Source organism: Phalacrocorax aristotelis, chromosome 8 (assembly GCF_949628215.1).
Source record: "Phalacrocorax aristotelis chromosome 8, bGulAri2.1, whole genome shotgun sequence".
Lineage (NCBI taxonomy): Eukaryota > Metazoa > Chordata > Aves > Suliformes > Phalacrocoracidae > Phalacrocorax > Phalacrocorax aristotelis.
Window position 1 is genome coordinate 23,597,854 of NC_134283.1, and position 25,683 is coordinate 23,623,536.

Sequence of the window (25,683 nt, forward strand, 5' to 3'; positions counted from 1 at the left end):
ATGAGCAGTTGGAGTGAGATGCAGGTGTCCTTTGCTGGCATTAAGCTAGATCAATAATCTCTACAGAGTCAGAACAGCCTGGCCTGCCTGTGAGCATGGTGGGACCATTTTCCTGAGTGACATTTTGCACAACTGCAGTCAAAATGGCTGATTTAGACAGAAATTTATAGTGAGATTGGGCATATAGGGTGGTGGTGGCACACAGGGGCTTTAGGTGAGACCAGGAGAGAGTGCTGGTGGTTCTGCTGGACCCTACGTGGGCAGGAGGAAGTGGAATTTGGTAAAAGCAGGCGTGAGAGCTCCCTGCTTTCTTCTTGTTCCTGGAAGAGCAGGAATAGGGGACTTAGGGAACACCTTTAGCTCACACAAGCCTTTGAGACTGAGTCAGCTCTGCTGTTCTCATGGCCTGGCCCCTGTAAACAAACTGCAGAGCTGTCATGGCTTGTGACTCCATCCGTTGGTCCCGTTTACCTTCTACAGTCAAAAGCCATCTGACATTAAAATAAAGTGCACTGAGAGACATGCTGGGACATGAAGAGTGCAAGGGATGGAGGATAAATCACACCTCTTGGAAATGGCAGCCGTGGCAGTAACCTTGCCCTGGGGCTGCCATGCTGGAGAAGGGATGGCTGGCTCCAGCAACTCTGTCATTCAGTGGTAGATTTAGATTTTTTGTTGTTGTTGGGTTGGGGTTTGGTTGGTTGTTTTGGGTTTTTTTGTTTGTTTTTTAAGGCCTCTCTCTTTGCTGTGACTGCATAGTGTATGCTTCATCCCCTCCCCAGGTAAAGCTTCATAAACTGCTTGTTGTCTGTGCTAGTTAAAGCTTCAGAGAGGTGTTTAAAAAAAATGACAAACCCCCACAAACACTCTACTAGCAGAAGAGTTTACTAGCTAGTGCAGCTGCATGTGAGGTTCTCTTATGGAAAGAAAAAAAATTATTTTTCCAGAGCTACAGACTTTGATCTGGAAGCTGAGCTGTATACAGCATTATTTTCAAATGAGCCACCCTTCAAAGGCTGATTCTCCATTTGGAAAAGAGTATTGTTGGTTGGGGTTTTTTTCCTTTCCAGGGGGCTTTGCAAGGGGAGTGTTTCATAGAGGTGTCCCTCTTCTCCCAACGGATGGGGCCTCACCCAGTTCCGTGCTCGGACCTGACTTGCAGCCACATCGTCAGCTTTGGCTCCATGCTTTGGCCAAGCTGTGGGACTGCGCAGGGCACGGTCTGCTTGAGCTGGGAGTAAGGCTGGTGATCCCTGCAGTGTGTTCAACTTTATACCTGCCAGCTTCAAAAGGCTGTCATCTAGTTAACAACAGAAGAAAGCAGCAATTAGTGCTGAAGACAGCACGTTGCTGATGAGCAGCTCGAAGGAGCTGCTGGAGAGCAGGACTTCGTTACCCAGCCCATCTCTTCCCAGGCAGCAGGGAGCTTTTGTTACTCAGTCTTGGAAAAATTTCTAGAGATGAAGCAGCAGCGAACCATGAAATGCCCTTTGACAGTTTGTTGTGGGCTCGCTGGTGTTTTCCCAAGCATGCATGTGTGCACATGCACACCAGCCCCTTGCCCTTGGCTCAGGCGGGCACAGAGAGCTGGGGGAGTGAAGGGGTGCTGCCCTCCCCAGGGCATCTGTATTCGCTTCCACCTTCAGTAAATCATCCCCTGGCACACTGCTGTTGATGGCCTGGGGCTGATCTCGGGGCATAGTGAGCAGAAACACCGAGTGCAGTGTGAGCAGCTAAGGGACTAGGGCAGCCTGTGTTAGCGTGACCCAAACACCCAGTGCCACTGACCACACACTCCCAGACCTTCCCATCTAGGAGACCCTTGATTTAAATGTCCAAATTTCTTTATTAACCTGAGTATAACAAATGTAACATGTACACAGTATAAAAATGAACAGAGTGTGACGGGGTACAGGTACAACACAGATACACAAACTATACAATGACCAGTCCATTGAATGATAATATATTAAGCATTTCATTGCTTGGAAAAAGCAAGTTCTGCTTGTAAAAATTGTATCCTGTTCCACTGAAATTATACAAAGTACATTCAATACTGAAAAGTGACTCAACAGAGCAGGACCAGGGCATGGCCTGGCTGCTTAGTGTTACCTTGGTCCGGGGCTGTACAAAATTAATCCAGACATTTCTGCTGGGATGAGTTTTAAGAATTTAGCAATTAAATTAAGAAGTACAAAGTGTTGCAGGGAGGGTATTCTTCTCTTAAAAGCATGTGAAACATGCACTCTTGGTAGGACCAATGGGCTTCGGCAACATGCAGAGGGCACAGCCTGGCACAGCTCTATGCAGGCTCTGAGTTGATGGGCGGCAGGTTTCGGTGCTTGAAGTACTGCACGACTTGCTGGGGCAGCTCTGCCAGCACAGCTTTGGCCAGGGTCTCCTTGGGGGCCTGCAGGCAAAAAGAAACAAACTCTGGCATAAGAATGGCCGTAGGGGACTGACCAAGCAAACATGACTGGTCTGTCCCCAGCTCTAGACTGAGGCATTTCATTTAATAATCCCTAAAGTCTCCTGACAGCCAGCATTTTATACACGTGGGATTATATTCTGTACTACACCTTCCCTCTAGGAGATAATTCACTGGCAGGGAGGAAGGAAACATCCTCAGTAGGTTAGAAAGACCAGGTATTGAGTAACAGCAGGTGAAATGGAAATACATTGATTAGTTGCAAAAAGAGGGAAGATAAGCACAGGCTGAACTTCTGCTTCCTTTGGCAGTCCTGTGCCAGCAACAGCATCCAACCCAGGGCTGACTCCTGGCCAGCTGAGATGGGCAGAGAGCTGCATCTCATTTTGTCATCTTTTTTTTTTTCTTTTACCAAATTTTTTCCAACACACTGCAGTGGGAAGCCATCCTGCAGAGGGGACGTGCAGGGCCAGTGCTAGCATTACCCCTTTCTACAGACACTGGGAGGGGCGTGGGGGGCTCACGGCTCACCCCCAGAGCTGGGGAAATTCAGCATTAAGCCCTCAGCACATGGCAGAGAATGGGTGCTGGATGAGACCCGAGTGGGAGACAGCAGCATGGGACTGTGGTGAGGGATGCAAGCCCAGTACCACCCCACCATACTGCTATGACGCTGATATAATTAACTGCTCTTTTGAGGAGGGGTGGTAGAGACGGGGATGCTCAGATGGAGCACGCTACGGAGATGCAGAGTACTGTTGCCCATGCCTACCTCTGCCTGTAGTGCTGGTTTAGGTAGTCCATGCCAGCATTGCCAAGGGATGTAGTATTTAGGGTCACGGTAAGGCAGGTGGCTGCTAGCTCTCTACCTTTTGCCTCTAGCTGCCTCTAGCAGGGCTGCTCCACATTCAAGGTCATTTCCAGGCTTGAGACCCCATTTCTGCCTGCAACCCCCTCCCTGCTGCCCACACTCACATTGCGGAAATCCCGGAAGGGCACGAACTGGACGATGTCACGCACAGCCTCCTCGCCAGTGTAGGAGCGCAGGACCCGGCTGTCCCCGTCCAGGAACTCCATGGCGGCAAAGTCGGCGTTGCCCACCCCCACGATGATGATGGACATGGGCAGCTTGGACGCCTGCACCACAGCATGTCTTGTCTCATCCATGTCGCTGATCACCCCGTCTGTGATGATGAGGAGGATGAAGTACTGCTGTGCAAGGAAGGGAGGAGGGTCAGACCTAGTGGGATGTCAGCAGGTCCCCATGGGATTTGGGAGCTTGAGGTTCACCACTTCCCAGGACAGCTGGCATCACTCCACTTTAGCAGTCCCCAGAAATTTCAGGTGCTCCCATTCCCTACGGTTTTTGAAAGATAACAACCAAACAACAAACCACCCCCCACCCCAAAATATTTTGCTGATTTACTGTACTTAATGACAGAAAAAAACCCAAGTTGTGCAGAGCTTCTGTGTCATGGCCAGGTGCAGTTTGGGGCTAAGACACGAGCCCGGATGGGCAATGAAATCTCCCCCACCCACACAGAGCGAGGCAGAGTGTGGTTCCCCGCCAGCACGCCACTGCACCACTGGGGAGCATCTCCTGCATCCGGTGTCAGGCTGTGGGGCCCACCCCATGCTCAGGGCTTGTCCATCTCCTGTACAAAGCTGTGGGTCTTGGAAGCACCGAGGAGGGATGCAGAGGGCACTGGAAAGCTGGGGGAATGCCAGAGCAGGGGCGCTGGCACCCAGTCTCCTTCCTGCAGGGAAAGGAGGGCAGTGGGGCTGGTCCACAGAGCTGGGAGAGGATGGACAGATGGCCCTGCTGGACCCAGCTCAACAAATGTTGGGCATGCAGACCCCCAAAACGCCCATCTCCTCTGCCTCAGAGGAAAGTAATGATTCAATTTTGGCACATTACACAGCTTGTGTGTGCTGGAGAAATGACGAAAAAACAAGCACTTAAGTGCATTAAAGCCCTTTGTTCCTCTCCTCATTCTTTCCATTTCCTCTGAAAACCACTAGCAGAGCCGTCCTGGAAAAGCAAGTGAGGGAATGCAGCCCCAAGCCCATTTTCTTGGTCTTCCTCCAACCCGCATCTCCTGAAACCTTCCCTAAGCATCGTCTTCCCTCAAGACTCTCCAGTGCTGAACTCCAAGTACAAATGAGGCTGGGTCGAGCTTAAACACAACCCAAGGATGCAGGTGAGGAGGGTTTCCCAGGCCGGAGCAGGCAGGCAACCCCTTCCCGACCCCAAACCCTTTTGATGCATTAGACCTGCCTGCAGAACTCTGCCAGGGGTTTAGTTTTTCCCTAAATCTGAACTTTTCAGAGCAAATCATGGAGAGATATAGGGCTGAAGAGCAGGACCTCAACATCCGCGTCTAGAGGGTAAAGACCTGCATGCTCCTACGTGGTGGCCAGCACTGGTCATCGCTGGCAGCAGGACAAGTGACAGGGGCCTGTCCCTGTCTGGGAACCAGTACAGGAGGAACAGTAAAACCTCGAGGAGAGCAGCTGATAAGGGGAATGACTTTAAGCTGATTCCTCCCTTCCTCCCCTGGCTTCTGCACATGGTCAAAAAAGGAAACCCGGAAAGGACTATTAGCCATTGTTCCCTTTCTTCTGTGAAATCCATAACAGGATCAGAGAAAAATGCTGGAATGTATGCAGGAAAAGGTGGGAGGAGCAAAGCTCATCAAATGTTTATTACAAGGTATTTCAGAGGCCAAATGGAATAAGAGCTGATGCTGGGGTTCAGCCTCAAAGCCCCGGGGGCTGCAGTGAGGCGAGCTCATGGGGAGTGTCATTACTAGCAAGGGAGCAGCGGGCACTGCATGAGAGCGTCAGTGGGAGATTCCCAAAGGAGCAATGACAATTTTGGTGGTGTCGGTAAATGGCAGCGGGGCAGGGGTGCTGGCAGCACCTCCAGGCTCCAGCTGCGGTACCCAGCCGGGGTGCCATGTCTGCCGAGCCGCAACCGGAGCAGCAGAGGCAAGGACCAGGCTGGCCCCATGGCTGGATCCCCCTGGGCTGTGGTCGCCATTGGCACACCAACCCAGAAGCACCTTCCCCCTTTCTCTTCTTTTGGTTGTTAAAATGGCCAATCCCTGAATCCACCGAGGGCTTTGGGGATGATTCCTTGTCATTTGCTAACAATATCAGCAATTAGGCTCATGTGTGTGAGCAGGACTTGAAGGGATTAGACAGCATTAAACAGCATGCAGTAAGGAAAAGGGAGGTTTGGATGCAGGGATCCTGCTAGAAAGGTGTATGTTAATTCCCCAAAGCTTCTTAATCCTTCCCTGAGAGTCAAATCATGTGTAATCCCTCTGTCTCTCCCCTCCCCCACCCTGACACGTTTTAGTCCTCCCATCCCTTAAGAGCTGATGGCTCCAGTGTTTGTGATCCATGTTGCCACGGAAAAACTACAATTTTTTTTTTATTATTTGAAATGTTGGGAGCAAGTGAGAGCAGGAGGAAGAGGAGAGTGGGTCCAGGTGGCTTTGCTGCACACATTGAAGATGAGATGGAAGAGGAGAAGACCCTGGGGGAGCAGGATCCCTCATCAATAATGCTTTGTGCTGCCAAAAAAAAAATACCGAGCCAACACAGGCTTGCCTCTGACGGTACTACTAGTGCCCATTATTTAAAATCTCCTTGATTAAACTATTATTGCCAACGGAGGGGTGCAATTTGCATACGATTAGTGCCTCTGCTCAGTGCAGAGCCTGTGGGTTTCTCCCTCCCCCACAGACGCCGAGAGAGAAAATGAAAAAAATTAGAAGCGACCTGGATTTGTGCTGAATTAAACCAAATTCAGTATTTCCTTGTTCCTGGAGCTGGGAAGAGCAACAGCGCTCAAGGCAAGGCTGGAAAGGTCCCCTTAGGGAGGAGGTTTTGGGTATGAGCCAGCTCTGCTCCAGGCAGGAATCAGGGAAGCTTTTATCCTGAGGCAGCTCCTGCCACACACGTGCTGAAGCCCCAGCTGAGCTGCTTTTGGCCAGCAAAAACCAGGGGCCAGACCTGCCATCCTCCACAGTCAGCCTGCTGCCACAGGGACCCAAGTGAGCTCCATCTTGCAGTCTTCAGATGTTCTTTGCACCCCTAAGAGGACACCCTGCTCATCACAGGCAAGGCTGGACCCATGGCTGCAGCTCCCAGCACACGTGGGCATCCTGGCATCCCTTCAACCACCAGCCTCACCCTCCAAAACCACTCTGGCACTGTCTCCCTCATGGCCTGGTGCAAGTGAGCATGACTGTATGGGACCCCTGCGCTAAAGAGCAGCTTTTTGACATATGGATGTGAACAGTCTGATGGACTAATTAACGGGAACTTCCAGGACTGCTGAGAGGCTGGAGTGACTGCACAGGAACCTAAAGCCTGGCTCTGAGCCTGCTGCTTGTCCAAGTGGTGTGAAAAGCAATGATCAAACTGAACTATCCCGTGGTTTTCTGCAATTCCCCCTCAAATATAAAAAGTCATTCTAAGGAGAAGAGCAGAAAGGTCTTCTCCTCGCAAAGGATTCAGATTCAGCCATCAGCCACATCAGAAGGATCAGGCTTCATGCCACAGCATGGGCTTGCTCTCTCCTTCTTCTGTTTGCAAGGCTGGGTGTGCACCCCCAGATCTCCCCAGTAGATCTTCATGGAGGAGGGGGAAATGCTTCCCCCAGCTGTTTGTTGTGTGTAGAAGGGAAATAAGCCAAAGGTTTGAAATCATGCTCAAGCTCTTCCCTGTTCATGTTTCCCACCTGTGCTACAGCAGCAGCATCACCATCCTACTGTCCCCCAGGGACCCAGAACCGTCCAATCCATCCTGCCCCAGGACAGTCCTGCAGCACACAGGAACAAGAGGCTGTTTTGAAAGCAAGGACGACACTCCTCAGGACTATTGTTCACCACGTATCCATAAGGACAGAGGTTTCCTCCTCAGAGCAAAGCCCCTTAGAGCTCAGCAGAGGATATTTTAGGAAAAAAATTAGGAGAGAGCAAAGTTATCCTTACCCGTCTCCTGCCAGCTGTTGGCTGGCACACATCAGGGACTCCTGAGCCTGAGCTCGCCCTGGTGCAGAGATGAATGGCCCTTGATAGCTGGGTCTGCCATGAGTACACCCCTTCCCTCTCCAGACTCTCACAGTCTTCAGCCTGGGCACCATCCCGGGGTGGTCTCAGCTCCCTGACTCCACTGCACACTGGCCTGTTGGATACCCATCACCCAGCCTGGGGGGCCTTGCAGGCCTTCCCCATAAGAATTAGGGAGAAATCAATCACTTTTTCACCATTCATGGTTTTATGCATCTCTGATATTCCCAGTTGACTTCCTGGGCCAGATGGTGCCAGCTTTATTGCTTCCCATAGAGAAGCTGCTCCACACCACTGAGTGTCTTAGCCAACTCTCTTGCTACCTTCCCAGGGCTGTTTGATCATCCTTGAGATAAGGGGACCAACATGGGTTATCTCCTTGAGATAGGGGGACGTTGCTCAAGGTATCTGTAAAAATCCAAGGGACAGCCACTTCATGGCATCTCCCACCCTCATCTCAGTTCTCTCCCCAGTAATTTCTGATTTTCCACAGCTGCAGTTTTGTTGACTTTTGTCAAGTTTTTTCTTCCTAAGAAGCATCTGCAATGACTCTACACTCTCTGTCTGAAATGACAACAGCCAAATGAGGGCCCACAGCTCCAGGGACCCCAGGGATGGTCCTGGTGGGAAGACCCTGCCTCCCTGCCTACAGCAAAGGAAAAGACACAAAATCAAGATCAGGCTTTGCATTCGCCTGCCCAAAGCCATTGGGATTGCCATCACATCATGGGATCTTACGGACTTACAGATGCAGCCTCCTGTTGGGTGGCCTGAGCCGCAAAGCGGGCCACGTGGTTGATGATGGGGGAGAAGTTGGTGGGTCCGTAGAAGCGGATGTGGGGCAGGCAGGCTGAGTACGCTTGGACAATGCCCTCTACACCTTCAGGGAAAGCAGAGAAGCCAGCATTACAATGCACCACAGCCCAGGCCCACCACAAGTCCAATTAAGCATCATTAGCTAATGCTACCATGAGAGCTGAAGATTTTTTCCCCCAAACTCATTCAGCTCCACAAGTTTCATCCATCCCAAATTTTCTAAAACCAGGGCTTTGCTTTTAGTCATTTTGTAGTGGATGCTCAGATCTTCTGGGGTAAAAGAGTCCTCGTAGTCCCCACAGTCAAAGGCTTTCCTTGCGTTTCTGCAGAAATCTCAATCAGCCAGAGGAGGAGCAAAAAGAAAAGCAGCTCCTGGTCTCCAAGAGTAACAGAAACCAGACAGACATGGAGCAGAGGTATCAGGTATGCAAAACAATCCCAGAAGCACCCTCAGAGCTCCCAAACTGTGTTTGGAACCTGCAGGTCATCAGAGACCCTTCTGCCTCTGCCACACCAGAACAGGGTAAATGGCTCCTCTCCTGAAAGGATGCGTGTGTGTAATTAAAAAATGACCAATTCCACAATTAATCAGCTGATAATTTGTTCTTTGGGAAGGAGTTGTCACTGGTAAGAGTTGGAGGGTGGTGGCTGCTGCACCCTGTAACACCTACAACAAATCAGGTACAATGAATGCTTTTCAGCTACCAGAGAGGGACTGAACGAAGCAAAGGCAGCAGAAAAGCAGATGTTCACAGCAAGTTTTCATGAACCAGCAAGCAAGGTTTGGAGGCTGCCTGAGCCCCTGTTTCGCTGGGGTAAAACAGAGGCCAAACCAGACAACGCTTGCAGCCCATGGTAGCCCTTACTGTTTATGATTTGAGCAGTTCTTCAGCCATGACTACGACCAGCTCTCAGCTGCAAAATGAAGCATTAAGTCTGAACTCCCATCTGCTAAACAGGCCTGGTGTTTCTCCCAGGCTTGCTGGAGGAGCAGACAGCTGGTAGGACACACCAGACATCAGGGCAAAGGAGGATTTTATGCTCCCTGAATCCAGTTGCATTTTAGCCTGGGCTTTCCTACGCACCCCCAAATTTTCTCTGCTTTCCTCTGAGTTCACCCTTAGCACTTGCTCTGCTTCACTGGTAATGTCTGTCTCTGAGCAAACCTTGAAAAATTCCCAAGATGAGTTAATGGAGAAACGCAGAGGAAAGGACAGAAGACACTGAAGGCATCTAAGGAGTGTTAAAGACCTGGTAGATACTTACCTGAACAGAACGGATTTGTTGGATTGAAGTTAATAGCAAACTCGTGCGATACCTGTGGAGAACAAAAGACACAAATTAACATGGAGGGCCAGTGCAAGGCTGGATGTTCACTATCAGTTTAGCTGATGCTGCAAGGCTGGTTTGGGTCTGATGCTCTCTTGGGGCAGGACCCAGTGATTGCAGACGTGACAGCAGCAATATTTCCCAGCCCTCTGTTACCCAAAGAGAAAGGAGCAGCAAATTCAAACGTGGTCAGGGTTGAGCAGCATTTGAGGATGGACTGGTTCCTCTGGCCTTTCATCCCCCATCAAGGGGCCACCTGAAATTATCACATCACGCATTCTTCTACAGCTATCAAAGCAGGTTTGTCTACATGGCTTCCCACTGGCTGCCCAGAGGAAAAGCATGCAGAAGGGATGCTCTCAGCCATCCTGTTACAGCTTATAAAGGGACAAAACTCAATTAACATCATTGGCAGTCCTAGTTCTGGCAGCACCCTAGTTCCCCATTTCTCTGCAAGTGGCATGGTGCAGGGGGAGGGAGGCAGGCACACAGTGAGCTGGGTTGAAGACCTGATCTGGCATGTCAGCTACCATGACAAAGCCAGCAGATGATTAGTTTCATCATCTGGGGCATACTGAGGGTGAAAGGCAGCACAAGAGAGGTGACATGAATGCTTGGGAGTGGTTGACAGCAAGACCCAGCAGAGTCTGAGCTGGTTTTCATTGACCATGAAACCACTCTTCCTCCAAGGCAGGTGCATGATCCTTCAGGTTTTCCACCACCTCCTCCCAGGCTGAAGATGCTCTCACAAAGAATTCCTGTAGGACACTGGCAACAGCAGATAGCCCTACACAACCCTGTCCCTGGCTTGTTGGACTTGCCCAGCCAGAGAAACCAAACAGCAGTGCTAACTGTGAACCACAAAACCATTCTCATCTACTTCCATGGGAAGACCCTGCAGAGAGAAACCACAAAACGGTGGGCAACCATTGCTATCTCTGCCAGCAAAGGTTCAACTGGCCTCCAGCATGAACCTTGCGGGGGTCAATAGCTTGCCTGGGGAACAACCATCAGATCTGGGGTCTTAGGAATTCCTCACTCTGCTACCTGCAATTTAGGCACCTTAAGAAGCAAACAGACTTCTCAGGAGCACCAAGGACACGTGACTGCCACTTCCAACACCTCTGAAGGTCGCAGGGGGTGGTTTGGGCTTTCAGGCCACCAGCTCAAGGGCTCTGAAACAAAAAGTTCCCACTCTGTTCATGCCAGAGTTACAAAACAAGGACATTTTCTCCCTCTCAGAAGGGTGGTGGTTTGCTGAGCTTCTCAGTCAGGGGATCGCTTCAGGACTCATGTATTCATAATGCTGGCAAAACAACTGCCCTCTGAAGCGCTGTGTGAAGCAGAAAGTCCTCGTGAGACTGCAAAAGCAACATGCATCTGATTCAGACTTTCCAATTATACTAGGCATTGTGTTGAAAGCAGCAAAAATTATTTTTGCAAGCAGCCACGGGGTGGGAAATAGCAACCAAACAAAAGTAGGTCAACCAAAAGTCCTCCCTGTGCTGCAAAGCTGACGAGCTGTCGGACCGGCGAATGTCAACAGCCTGCTCAGGTCCCTCCATGCCTGTTGAGCACAATCAGTAATGCTCCCAGCCATCAGTAACCCATGGTTAGAAGACAGTCTGAAATGCATGACTGCATTTTGCATATGCCCTTTCTCGTAGAAGCCTCAATTCTGGGCAATATATCCAAATTTAAATTTCTTGATTTTCAGTTGTAACGGGTTCACTTTTTTTTTTAGAAGTTGTTCAAAATTCTGCCATATGAGTATTTACAGACAAAGCAAGCAAAAATATTTCCATGTTTTGCACTGCAAAAGAGGCGTTTCTCTTTCTTTTAAGCAGCAACTAAATGGTTTGGAGCTGTGTTCCTCACTATCTACAGAGCAGACCCTGTGCGTGGCAGAAGTGTTTCAAAACCTCCTCTGGAGTTTTTACAGATTATATATATATATCTGCTAGAAAATTGAACACAAGAGCTTCAAAATAACAACAACAACAAAAAAGATCTCATTCCCTACTGAGCTTGTATTTTGAAAAACTGTTTCTGTGGAGTCCAACTAAATGCAGATGGAGCACCTACAGGTAGCACATTCATCAGTAACCTACACGGAGAAACTCTTTCAAACTACCCCAAAGGGTAAGATATTCATCTGCAGCCTGTGTCCTCTTCCAGTCTGGGATGGGGATAGCCACAGCTCCATCTTTTCACATAAGGAGTTATGGATGCACCTTGCAGATGCACAACTGGAGCCCATGCCAGAGAACCAACCCCACAGAGGGTTGTCTCCCCCAGTGATCCCACCCCTGCGATGACTCAGTTTCCCTATATATGAAAAAAAAGAAAGGAAAGCCTTGAGGGGTGACACATTCGCAAAGCTGCCAGTTTTGGCTGGAGAGGCTGAGCCCTGCAGGCACAAAGACATTTGTTTTGGCAGACCCATTCAGACTAGATATAAGGAAGAATTTTTTATGGTGATGGTGGTGAGACATTGGCACAGGTTGCCCAGAGAGGTGGTAGATGTCCCATCCCTGAAAACATTCATGGACAGAGCCCTGAGCAACCTGATCTAGTTGAAGATGTCCCTGCTCATTGCAGAGGGGGTGGACTAGATGGCCTTTAGAGGTCCCTTCCAACCCAAACGATTCTATGATTTTTATCTCCCAAACCCAGGGTGACCAGTGGGGCTCTGATGTTAAGCATCACTCTCTCCACTGCTGCCTTGCCTTTGCTCATCCCTCAGCAACCCATCTGCTTCCCTCTCCTGTTCCCTACTGGGAAACTGCTCAAGGCTCTGTACAGAGTTGTTACACGGCAAGATGTTCTTTGACATTTCCAACAAGACTTTTGTGTGCAAAACATCTCGCTCCTACAGTGCCGGGGAAGCGTTGGGGGAGCCATGGCAACAGGAGCACAAAGCCCCATTTGTACAACTCTTATCTCTTAACAATCTTCCCCAATTTCATTCCAGTCTGTGGGTTCAATAGCTGCCCCTTTGTCATGTCCCCCAGGGAGTATCATCGGCAACACTGCTCCCCACCACCTGCCCATAACACAGGGCACTGGTTTCAATGAAGAACCACTGCTTTGGCTTTGAAATTACCCAACGAGCCTTGATTGCCAAGAAAACCCTTTAACAAGTGAGCTGAGCCAGTGACACAGAGACCCTGCCAGCCGACTGGCCGAGACGGGGATGGATGAAGTCTCAGGCTGGAGAGGTGTGGGGTGATGTGCAAGGGATGTCCCCATTCCTAATGTGAGACAACCAATGGGTAACTCCGGGCGTTAGGGCTGCTGACCTTTAGGCACAGGCCAAGCACTTGGGAAGGTAGAGCTGCTCTCTGCTGGGGTTTACACAGGCTTAGACACCATTCTGGGTGAGACCGAGGTGTTTCTTCCAGTAGCACTTCCAGAGCATGCCCCAGGCTCATGGAAGCAGCGGGAAATATTTCTGTGGCAGACTGCACAAGGCAACCGCAAGGTGGGCAGAACAGTCGCATCCCTCTGTCCCCCAGATCCCAGTCAGCATCCTCGACCTGGTACCTGCCTCCAGGCTTGCAGGAAGGGCAGTTTCCAGCCCCACGATGCCTCTCCCACAGGCACTGACCCACACACATAAGGAGCAGAGCACAGTGCTCACCGTGACAATTCACCCATTCCCCCAGCAGCCCAAGCCACTGTACCCTTTCCATTCCCACTGCATTTAACATTCCCATTCATCTCCCCAAGTAAGAAATTCCTGATGGCAGATGGCTTTTAGTCCTTGGAAGCTGCCTACCAAGGTTTTCCCACCAAAAGTGGTGAAGTGACAGACCAGAGACATTTGCTGGCCAAGGAGGATGAATCAGCTCCAAAGAGCACACAGAGGGATCTCCTGTGGTTGGCAAAGAGCAAGAGCTCCCACTTGAGTCACACGAATTTTGGCTGCCAGGAGAGCGGAGAAAAGCGCAGAACCAGAGCAGGCAGGACGTCCCCAGCCTTGAGGGCTGGCAGCGATGAGCTTCCCAGCCCATTTACGGCTGCTCATGACACACACACCCTGCTGCGCTCAGCCCAGAGCAGAGCTCCCCTCCCAAAGAACACAAAAGGCTTGCTGAGGTTCAACCCCAGCCCAAAGCTGGGGCTTTCTCAAAATCAGTGAGCAGAAAGAACAGAAAGAACATCACACATCAATGGTGTGAGCAAAGAACAGCCAAAAGACTCAGCCAGTAACGAAAGGTGGTGGTGTCCCAGCACATCTTCTCAGCTGTAAGAAGACACTCCCCACCAGCCTGCATGGGCTGCAGGAGCAGCCCCAATCCCTGCCCACGGCATCCCTACTGATGAGCAAGATGCTCCAGTTCATGTCCTTGCAGGATGAGGGTACCGTTAATCCCTTTGGCTCCTAATCCCAACAAAAGATCAAAGTGGCTTTTGGGAAAGCCCCTCTGCTCCAGTCCATGCAGGCTCTGCCCATGCAACATCACCTTGAGGCTACCCAGCTCCCAGCCCCCTTCCAGACTTTGCCACCACCTGACACACTCATCCAGGGGCCCTTTCCCTTACCCAGAATTGTTCCCACCGCCTACCAGGAAAATGAATCAATGCTGGCTCTGCCCATTAATGCCAAGGAGTTGCTGCTTACATGCCATCTTAGAAGGGAGGAGCTGGCTGCCCATGTCCCATCCCCACCTCGCTGCCCACCCACACCGCCACATCTCACTCTCCACCAGCTGAAATCCCACGTCCACCCATTGCCCCTCTGCCCGGCAGCTTTTTGCCAGCGAGCCAGCTGGGAAGCCCCATCAGCCTCACTCCTGCCTAGGCAATATCAGGACAAAGCCATCTCAAACATGCAAATGGCCACAACACTTCACCTTCCAGTCCGGCGGGAGCTGGGCACCAAATCCCAGAGCAGGAAACATCTTGTCTCTAAAAGAGAAGAAGAAAAAATGTATGGGTGTATTTACACACACATGAGGCAGGCTTGCAAGGCTCTTGCTACAGCCTCCCCATACTATGAGCTGCCCAATGCCCAACTACCTTGAAAGCGCCAGCTAAAAAAGTTACCAGCCTTCCCTCTTCCTAAAACAACACAGTGCCTTTAAAAGTCATGGGAGCTGAACAGAGACAGAGTAGGTGTTCCCCTTTGGTTTTTGATCTTTAGAGAGAAAAGAGTCCAGCTTTGCTTTGTCACCCACAGGAATCAGAAGCATCCTTTTGCCCAAACACCTGAGTCTCCTGCAGATGTGTAACCCTGGAGATTTAAAAAAAAACAACAAACAAACCCAAAACCAAAACTATCCATTTTGGTCACAAAAGCCATCATGGTGAGATCAACAGATTTCTGCTTTGTTTTCTCTATTGATGTCTAAGATTATATTTTTCTGTGTTGCACATCTCAAGGTGGCTGAGGAACAAGGCAGCCTGGCAGTGCAGCTGCCAACAGCAAATACCAACAAGCTGAGGGCATCTGCCTCTGCACCAAGAAAGCACCAAGTGGCTGCTCTCCAGCTGCCCCCAGTAAAAGATGTTCCACCTCTACTAATGCACCCTTCCCCTCAACAGTGGCAATGGGGAGAAAGGAGAAACCCTGTCCTTAACCTCTCTTCCTCCTGCATCCCAACATATACGGCAATTTTCTCCCAAGGAGCTTTTCAAAAGCAAGGTATTATTTAGACCTGGTTTGCAGATGGGAAATCGAGGCACACGCATCCCAGCAGCCCCTTGAGAAGCCAGGGAGACATCTGCAAAACAGGGGTGGCAGCAGAAGGGCACAATGCTTACGAGTCATAGTCCTGGATGATCTGGCCGACAGCCCAGATAGCCGACAAATACTCATTTGTCCCCATGGGGTTGATATAGTGCAAAGAGGAGGGGTCTCGTGGGTTCCCATTGGAGGCTGTGAAGTCAATCCCAACCTGGGGGGGTAAGAAAGAAGCACAGAGCCATCCTCCATTAGCAGACACCACTATAGACCTGGTCACCGAGCCTCCATTGCCTTTGAGGTCCACACACAGTCCCATCAAGACACAAACCTCAAACTTTTGAAAAAGTTTAACAAAATCCAGCTCTTCACCTTCCCCCAGAAAAGCTGATTAAATACTAGGTTTGGCAAAGCCATTCAGTATTACCTGCGTTTTTCACCAGCAAGCATCAGTGTGTCCCAAAGCAGCCTCTGCTGCTGGAGCCAGCCACCACCATCTCCAGCCCAGGACTCTCACTGCCCATCTCCCAGGTGTTGAGCTCAGGAACTGAGTAGCCCCAGGGGCACCAAAGCAGCCAGGGCTGCCTGGGTATTTGGATCTCAAGGTCTTTGACCAAAGAGTCACAACCCTGAGCAGAGCTTTCCCTGCAGCTGCTCTTCACCAGGCTTCCCCAGGGACCAACATATGCTGAGCTCTCAGGGCCTTTGTCAGCAAGGCACTAATTTTTCTCCCTCCTCAGTTAGGCTTTCTATTTAAAGACATTGGTAGAAATGCCTATCTCAGACCCAGTTAAATCTGGTCAGAAGAGGCGAGACGCTGAGCCACCCAATTTGAAATGACTGGGAAGGAAGAGTTGGGAAGAGGCAAGCAGGTGGTGTGACTGCACTTGCCTTGTTTGCTTAGCAAATAGGCAAAACTCAAAATAACTCTGCCAGCTAAATTGAGCTCAGGAGATTTGCGAGGGATTTTGCTCCGTAACCGTAATGGGAGAAGATGAACTGTGATTTGGCTGAGAAGGGATCTTGGCCTGGCTGGGGCAAGAAGACATCAGAGTCCAGGATGTGCCACCACCCTGTGCCAGGGTGGCTGGTAAAACAGACTTGGCAGGACAAGGGGACATGATTTTAAACTAGAAAAAGGTAGGCTTAGACTGGAGATAAGAGAAAAATGTTGCATAATGAGGGTGGTGGGACACTGGAAGAGGTTGCCCAGAGAAGTTGTGGGTGCCCCATCATTGGAAGTATTCAGTCAGGTTGGCTGGGCCTTTGAGCAACCTGATCTAGTGAAAGACATCCCTGCCCTCAGCAGAGGGGTTGGATTGATGATCTTCAAAGGTCCCTTCCAACCCAAACCACCCTATGATTCCATGAAAACCCAACTTCTTCATCAAGCAACCTTACAGCCTTACCAGCCTGCGGCTCATTTCTGTAACACCCACACCTGTGTGCCTAGCTCCTGCTGAGCCACCATGGGCACGGTCAGAGAGCAAAAGGGAAACTGAGGCATGGGAAGGGGGCTCAGTGGAGTCAGACAGACACGTGCCCCGCTCGTGCATGCAACGTCACCAAGAGCAGCACTCAGGCAACAAATTTTGGACAGATGCAGCTGGTCTGCCTCTAGCATGAGGCAAGCAGCTGGGCACAATGCCTCTCTTCTCTGAAGCTTCAGCCCTCCTCTCCCCATCATCTTCCTTGCAGGAGGACACCAGAGGCCTTTCCAAATTGCAGGGGTGCATGTGGCAGCATCTTCCTCCCAGCTCAGGCATTTCTGTGCAGTGTTGCGCCCATGGCAAACTGACCCAGGTTTTTGGACCAAAGATGTCTTGGGAGGGGGAGAAGCCCTCCAACAACTAGCAGATATGTAGATGAGGAGGAATATTGCTACATACAAGCTTAATTCACACAAGAGCTCCATGCGACCAATAAACTTAATGATTTTCTCCTCTATTCACTCTCCAACACCAAGACCTTAGCACACAGCAGCAGATTGGCACACAAAAAGCTCTCCCAATCGCTCCTGTTCCTATGGCAACTCTTCCTCCTCCTCCTCCTCTCCCCCACCATGTATTTAGATGAAACAACAAAATACAAACTGAAATACTGTGAGTGCCCGCAGCTCTCCGGATACCGCACCAGAAAAGTTTGCAGAAATTGAAAATCCCAATTCTGCATTGTGGCAGTTTTACTCAAGGTTGTAATGTCCTCGTTTAGTTATTCTTGACAAGTTGTAGTCCAGCTTGAAAGAATGTGGAAATGCCAGTAAACATACAGAAAACCATCTCATTAACAGTCCAAAGCCTCTCAGCTGGCTTCAAAATAAGCAGAGTTCCCATAAAAAACTGGAGGGTTATTAAACTCTGTTTTGGGGAGAGAAGTTGGTAATGTTTTGTGAAGGGTCAGAAGGTCTTTGCAGGAGTCTGACCTTCAGCCAAAGTCTAGCCAGCTCCCTCCACACTGCTGGGTGCACCTGAGCATGGTAGTAATGACCCCCAAAGCCCTAAAAGCACATGGTTTAACAGCAAAACAGGGCAGCTCTTCATTGCCATGAAAAGCCACATAAGCTGGTGCCAAATCTCATGCAGAACCTCCCTTTCCTAGTTTTGACCATTACATACATGTTACTATCAAAAGTCCTTACGGTAAACATCAGCTGGCAGCCTCCCAGGATGTAGTCCAGGAAGGAGAAATCTCTGGTTATCTGAAAGAAAAACAAAAATTAAAAGTGTTTCGGCAATCTTCATCACTGCAGAACAACACAAAAAAAACCACAACATGGTGGAAAGTGCCCAAGGTTGTGGAGTTTGAGCCTTTGGGGACCTTCAGCCATGCAGCAAAGCAGATGGGAAGAACCACCTGGGTCTCCCATGGCACCATTTTGGCACTTCACAAGGCACACGGGGCCAAGCAGGGCCGTGAGTTGGTCAAAAGCTGGGGTGGGAGGCCTGGACAGGGATCCCTGAGAGCTGTAAGTGTCCATCATGCTGAACTGAATGGAAGATCCTCTCCCCATGGCCAAAATGATCTCAGACCACCTGCAGATCTGATATGGGAAGAGCTGTGTCAGTGCTTTCCCCGCTGTGCTACTGCCATGCAAAGGGAGGACTTCCCCAACACCTCAGCTCAGAAGAAGGACCTCTCCCACCCACACCCAATCCCTGCTCCCAAGGAGACACCAAGCAGTTGGTAGGTGCCTACAGCTTGAGCTTCCTGCAGATGCTGTCCATGATGAACAACATCTCCTCTTGGGTCTGTGGCCACCCAGGCGTGGGGTGGCACCAGTGACTTGGTACATCAGATGCTCCATGTGGAGAGAAACCCAAGCAGAAAGGAGATCACAGTTTTATTCATGCTCTGCAGGTCCTGTTCTTGGACACGCAAGGGCGCTGGAGGCAGAAGGGTTGGTGGGAGCTTGGGAAGACCCTAGCTTGGAGAGGAGCAGAAGGAAACATCCCAGCATTGTACTCACTTTGCAGGACTTGACAATGATGATCCCAGAGTTCTTGTAATTCTTTTTCTTCTTTTGCTTTTTGGGGTTAATACACTCTAGCTCAAGCTGTAACACACAAGAGGCAGACACTGGTGTGAGAGCTGGGCTGTGCCACGTGGCTGCAGATGCCACCAGTGGCTACATCCTGCAGGCAGAATCCCTCTACGTGTTTCAAAGTGCTGAAGAGACACAAATGAATCACAGCGAGTTACTGATATTTAATGTTGGAAATGGAGACACACAACCTGCTTGGGAAGGGGCTGCTTTTCCTTCCCAGGGGCTTTCAACTTGCCCAGGACCAGGCACATGGCAGCCAAGACACCCCAATGAGGCTACGGGGGTCTATGGGATGGGATGGGTCAAACACACGAACAATTAGGGCAGGCCTAATTCCTCAAAAGTTCTTGGAAAACAAAATTACTTTTGAATATTCAGAAAATTACTGCAATATTTTTTTTTAATCTAAAACTGAATACAAACTCTTGTCCAAGAATAAAGTTTATATGTGGGTTGGTCTGGGCGAGAGGGCAGGACAAGCTCAGAGAGAAAGTCACGTCCATTCTTCCAGCTGCAGAAAAATGGGAACATTTAAATACTAAAATCCTTAAGTTTCCTGAATGTGAACATTGCATTTCAAGAACTGAACAAAATCAAAAGACAGATCTCTTGATAAAATCCCCTAACTCTGAATAACTCCAGGCAGATGGTCCAGCCCAGACCTGCTAGCAAGTAGCTCCCACACAGGTCCACATGGATCCCACATGGGACAGTGACCCCCTGCCAGCATCATGCTCAGATCAGCCTGGTGATGGCCCTGGACCTGCTCAGTCCATCTAGGGTTACCCCTGGATGGGCTCAGACCATCCAGTGATGGCCCTGGACATGGCAATGAACCTTTTCCCCATCTTGGCCAGACTGTGGCTGGACGGTGCTGCTCCCGCCTGCAAGCATGCCAGCATGTCATGCCTGGTCTACAGCAAGAGCATCTCCGTCCCTACTTCTGTATTTACCCTCATCAGCATGGCCATGTGAAAGGATGAGACAGGTCACAAGGAGCCATCCCAGGGAGGAAGGATGCTGAAGGGCAATACGTAGCAGTGGAGAACAGCAGCCGCTTGCTTTTGGAGCCACCTTCCTCCACCCAGAACCCATGGCAGCTCCACTCAGAGAGTGGCATCAGCTGGGGAACAGCTTTACTGGGGAACAGAGGGCACTCAGCCTTTCACGACAAGCCAGGCAAGCGGAAGAGGCAGAGAGACCCTGTCCCCAGCTGGACTCATGTTATGTACAGGGGCACAGCAGCACAGGCATGCAGCAAGGAGAGTTTTAATCTCTTCTATCTGGCATCTCTCAGGGTCCCATGGAGAGAAAAGGTGATTTTATTGCTAGGCTGGTAGGTTGTAAATCCAGTGGGAAAACAAGCTCAACACCTGCCTCTGGCACCATCAGTTTGCACAGTCCTAGACAGGACACTTCATGCCTTTATGCCTCAGTTTCCTCAGACAGGAAACTCTTCTCATTGTACCACGCATGGTGTTCTACACACCCCCATGTCTTGGCCAAGACCTCCTCTTGGTTTTGTAATCCTCGTGATGATGGCAGTGAAAAGCTCTGCTTATCCAGGAGTTTTCATGATATACCTTCAGTCAGGTGGCACCTGCCAAGGCTTTTGGCCAGCACTTTGTGGGGAAGACCACAAAACCAGTATGGAATTGCACTGGAGTTGGCACTGCCAGGGACCAGGCTGTCCCTGCAGCAGACACAGCACCAGCAGCATGTCACACCTCCCCTTCAGACCCCCCAAACGCCAGGGCACCCCTCAAATCATGGGTACTGCTTCACACATCTCAGCAGAGCCCTATTTTCAGCCAAGACTGCCTTATCTATCCCTCTAGCTCAGATGCTTTAGCTACAACCATGTCCTGGGTCACTCATGGTGCAGGTGGGGGAGAAGGGGTTGGGCTTGGCTTCTTCTCAGCACAGGTTGGGGGTCTCAGGGCAAGTATCAAAATCCACTGGCAGCCCTGAGGAGCCCCTTTCTCATTCTTCCCCAAAAACATGTCACCACTTACTGGAAAGGCATCTTGGGCTTCGCACATCCTGGCCACCGAGGTCTGAAACTCCCCAATGAAGTCATGTCCCCCATCACTGTCATAGTCGTAACACATCACCTAGGTAGAAGGAGCACAAATCTGCCTGAGATGCAGTAATTATCTCCTGTGAGGAGACCTGCTGAAGTTCCCAACCTCTTCTGTTGGAGACCCCCAAAAAGGAGGGGTTGGGGGTGGTTCTGGTTTAGTTTGTTTGGGTTTTTTTGATAAACAAGCCATAGGGTTTTAGATGTTTAATGATCGATCCCAGAGGCTGACCATCATAGAATCATAGAATCATTAAGGTTGGAAAAGACCCTCAAGATCATTGAGTCCAACCACTAACCTATCACTGCCAAGTCCACCACTAAACCATATCCTCAAGCACCACGTCATGATAAAAGCTGAAGGGCCCCCCATTACCTTTATCAGCTTCTCTACATCTCCATCGCACAGTGACACCAAAGGCACAGTGAATGGCTTCCAGACAGGGTCCAGCGTGTACTTGATCACCTGCGGGGTGGGAATGGAGGGATGCCATTACAATGGGCACGTCTGCAGGGGAGATTGGCACAAAGTAGGGGACATGTCACCAAGAGCAACCCTGGACCAGGTTCTTGGTAGGACAGGCCAGGCAAGCTGCAGAAAGCCCCATCTCAGCCCTCTTCTGCCTCCTTCACTTAAATAGAGCAGCTCCCCCTTCTCAGGTTGTAGCATGCATGAGTTACAACAGATTCATCTGCATCATGTTGGGTGATTTAACCACTTTCAGGGGCAGTTAAACAAACCCGCTTCCTACTCATTCCTACCACCCAGCACCCCAGCACAGCCTACATCCATCTGGGGTCTGACCACTAAGAAGATGGAGCAGTGGGATGCCGCAATTAGGCGGGAAAGCCAAACAGCCCTGGGCACGTCCAGCTCTCTTGCCTCATCTGCATAACACCTGCTGCCTGAGCTGGAGAAATATTAATTGATGCTTTTTGACATTTCCTGAGAGGATGCAATCACTTGGTGGAAACCTAAACAAACACTGCCAGGCTCCAGGTACGTGCCGTGTACATTGGAGATGGCTGCAGGGCAGGTCTGGACCTGCTTTCACAAATGTGTTGTGCTCAAAAAGCTGTTCACATGAATATTAGGAAAGTCAGACCCAGGCAGCAGATTAACCCTTCTCTGTTCAGGGTAAACATGGGGATATCTGGTGTGGAGGACCTTGGGCCTTTGTAGCCAAAAGCAGCAACAGCACAGCCCAGCAAGGATGAGGTCTGTGGCTGCTGCAGCAGGCAAACAGCCACGCGAGACCTGAAATGGGCATCTTGTTTTAGAGACAGACTCTTACATGAGACCAGGGGAAACCCTGACACTGTGAGCACAGTTTAGTCAAGAATTTGTAAACACCTCCTCCGGGAGGCTGGGAGGAGCAGGGGGAGCCCACGTACCCCGAGATGGTGCCCGTACACTGCCAGCTGCTGTGACCCTAGGGTGGGTGGGGAAGGATCCAGTATCTCCATCGCACGGCGCCCAGCTGGGCGTTCACACCTGTACTTAAATAACAAGCTGCAATGAGTGCACTAATGCTTCCCTGCCAGACACCTCTGTGGTGGCATGAGAAATGCCAGCATCAGACTGAGAGCTGGTTATATTCCCTCAACAAAAGCTGCAGGAAGGGGGAACCTTATTTCTTCGTATCTGGCCTCAAAACACAAAGATAGTCACCCAGTATGGCATTCCTCCAAAGGCAGTGGGATACATTTGGGGCTGGTAAGGAGGCTTTTGGAGCACCCATTAATTGAAAGAAAACCTGGCTAGACCCTTATCCAGCAAGACAGGACAGTGGAGGAACTGGGCAGCAACTCAGAGAAAAAATCAGTATATATATCTGCTTCCCATAAACCCGACCTGCTTATAGAAATCCCAGTAATGGCTGGTGGAGTCATGTTCCCAATTCCCATGCCTCTTCCCGGAGGAAGGGCTGGAGGTCACTTAAAATCCCCACGTCTGAGAAATATGTCTTGGTGAGTCAAAGCCCAGCTACCCACACTAAACCAGGAGGAAACAACCAAACAAGGTCCCAGTCTGCTCCCACAGAAATACAAGAGAAATATTAAAGCTGGTATGAATTAAGAATGCACAGAAACGTGTGTGGGAAAGCAGCAGAAAATAACCAGCAGATCTAGGGTTAAAAGGACAGCCCATATCAGTACTACAGGACACAGTGCCACACATGTCCTGATGCTTGTGTGCACATGGGTGTGTGAGTGAAGGAAATCCTCATGGTCTTTGCCCAGCAGTGTAAAAACCCAATGTATGGAGACACTTGGTAAATAAATACCACCCTCTCCTTCTGCATGAGTTCCCACTGTGTTTTGTCACAGCATTCTGCTGCAGTGGGACAACAGGACTCCTTAACCAAGCCTTGAGGGGACAAGAAAAGGAGACGAGTGAGATGGGGATGGAAAAAAGAAGGGTGGGAGATGGGGACAGGAAAAAGAGGGCCGTGAGATGGGGTGTGATGGGACCCTCTTCCTCCAACAGGTTGCTGTGAGCTCCTTTTGCGGCGATCACCCGCTCCTCTTTCTGCCAGCTGCCAGACGCTATGTGCAAAAAAATAAACCAAACCAAAGCCTTGAAACAAGCTTTGTGGAGGGGGTAAAAAAGCAGTTGAAAAGTACTTTAGCCTGAGGCTAAAGCAGAAGCCAGCCTGCTTCTCCCTGCCCATGCTGTGCCTCTTACCCATAATATCACTGGCTTTAGCAGCTTGAGAACATAACCAGACGGGAGCTCAGCTCAAACTATCGCAGCAGGTATAAATGAGGGACAGGGAGGGGTCAACTGTCCATGACTGGGACCCTGGTACACGTCTCAACCTCTCCCGCCAGTGGTCCGGCTCCAACAGACACAAGCCTGAGTGTTCATGCGCTGAAGCTGGAGACACCTGAGCATCCTTCCAAATTAGCTGAGGATCTGGCAAATGCTTGTTTGAACCTTTCCCCACTACTGTTCCCTGGACCACCTCCGACCACCTCTCTCCACCATCTCCCCAGGTCACAGCTCATCCCGCTGCTCCTGCATGTGGACGGTGAGTGGTCCAGGGCACAGCCCATGTCCTGGCTGAGCCAGGAGGTTAACACAGGTTAAAAGACCATCTTCCTCTCTGCAGGAGCACAGAAAAGATCTCAAGATTTTACTGGCCTCAGTAAATCTTCATCTGCTGGAGTCTAGCAGCCTCAGCTGGACACGGTGAAGGCAGTCGTAAGGTTTGAAATCCCTGGATCCCATCCCACTTTATGGGTGAGTGATGAGACAATGCTATAAAGGGCAAGACAAGCTGATGTAAGGATGGTGGTGTCTCAGCAGCTTGGGTTAGCATCGCGCTCACCTCCGTTCTGTGGACCAGCATCCATTTCCCATCGTCACCTGGTTTATAAAACTCCAAGAAGGGGTCTGATTTTCCAAACAGGTCCTGGGGGAGAAGAACAGGATGGGTTACATGGTGCTCTGCAAGCAGTGACAGATGGTCCAAGAGACACCTTCTTCCCTGGCATTGCCAACTCTGCAGACACCTCATGTCCTCATGAGACCAGCTCCAGCACACTGGCAAACAGGCAGCACCCCTGCCACCCCTCCGAATCCAGGTCACACGAATCCTGTCAACACTCACTCCGTGTTTCAGCACTGATGTGGTGGGCAAGTCAGCATGCTGGTGCACACCCATGGGATCTGCTGGCGAGCACTCACCACCCGGCCAGCTCTCTGGATGCAGATGCCATGGAAAACAACCCCAGCTGGGAGGCAGCTGCGCTTGAGCTTGGAAAAACATCCAAAGCTTCAAAGGAAAAACAGAATTATGAAGTGCATGAGTGTCTTGGGGGAAAAAGGAAAAAAAATCACCCTCCTACACACAGTGGTAGCAGAGGAAATCTTTAAGGAGCAAGCTGCCCTGGTGTTGACAGAGGTCATGTAACACCCTCCGAGATACGCAGCCCTGAGTCAGTGTGTGCTGCCTTTCCTGCCAGCGTCTCCTCAGATATTCCCCCAATAAGAGGTGGCTGTTTATGAGACATATGTACACATGCACATATGTCCCTGCTGGATATTGGCACAGGGGCTATTTCGGGACACGCACAGCCCAGAGAGGAAGGTGATGCCAGTGGCACCGACACAGGGAAACTCCAGCATTCCTAAGCAGATTTTCATTCCCATTCAGAAAAACTAAGAAGTGGCTAACAAGAAACCAAGCCCAAAATATTCCAAATTATTTACTGAGAACTCAAGCCATTTCGGCTGGGTTTTCCTCCCAGAGGGAGGTGGCTGCCTGAGTCCTGCAAAGAGCTGGAGGAACTTCTTATGGGTTTGAACAGGAGCTTTTTGGGCTTCCAAGTGATGTGGTGGGGATGCAGGAGGCTGCTCATGGCGTAGGAGGAAACATGGACACCCCAGGAGCCTCTGTCCACAGCCAGCCCAGAGGTGGCAGCTGTGACGGACACAGGCTCTAGTGATGCCCCAGCAGAAAACCCATTAATGTTTCTATCCAAATCCTGTTTCCAAAGCTAGCCAGGAAAGTAAATCACTGTAAAGTGTTTTGGCTTGGAGAAACTATAACCTGCTTCAGTCAAAATTCTTCTGCCAGAAAAGCAGACTATAAAGGCTCACAGGGAGGTTGTCTGGTGACATGAGGCTATTTTTCACCTAGCCTTTTTCTCATCTTTTTAGGAGAGAAAACCTAGCCATTCTTTCTGCAGGGTTAGGGTTATCAC

The 25,683-nt window shown here is 50.3% G+C and overlaps 1 protein-coding gene across 3 annotated transcripts in view; it reads right to left on the reverse strand.

The window, feature by feature from the left end:
* Positions 1-1,826: 1,826 nt before the first annotated feature.
* CPNE2 (copine 2) overlaps positions 1,827-25,683 on the reverse strand; it is a 59,891-nt gene continuing 36,034 nt past the window's right edge. For 2 of the 3 annotated variants that reach the window (XM_075101949.1, XM_075101948.1), the window contains exons 6-16: positions 24,306-24,389; positions 21,347-21,436; positions 20,906-21,004; positions 18,813-18,899; positions 17,985-18,044; positions 15,427-15,560; positions 14,517-14,571; positions 9,595-9,646; positions 8,259-8,392; positions 3,404-3,640; positions 1,827-2,410 (exon numbers count right to left, since the gene is read on the reverse strand). In XM_075101949.1, the coding sequence (XP_074958050.1) occupies positions 2,303-2,410; positions 3,404-3,640; positions 8,259-8,392; positions 9,595-9,646; positions 14,517-14,571; positions 15,427-15,560; positions 17,985-18,044; positions 18,813-18,899; positions 20,906-21,004; positions 21,347-21,436; positions 24,306-24,389 (1,140 nt within the window). In that variant the 3' untranslated portion in view covers positions 1,827-2,302. The remainder of the gene's footprint in view (positions 2,411-3,403; positions 3,641-8,258; positions 8,393-9,594; positions 9,647-14,516; positions 14,572-15,426; positions 15,561-17,984; positions 18,045-18,812; positions 18,900-20,905; positions 21,005-21,346; positions 21,437-24,305; positions 24,390-25,683) is intronic. The other variant, XM_075101951.1, reaches the window with a different exon arrangement.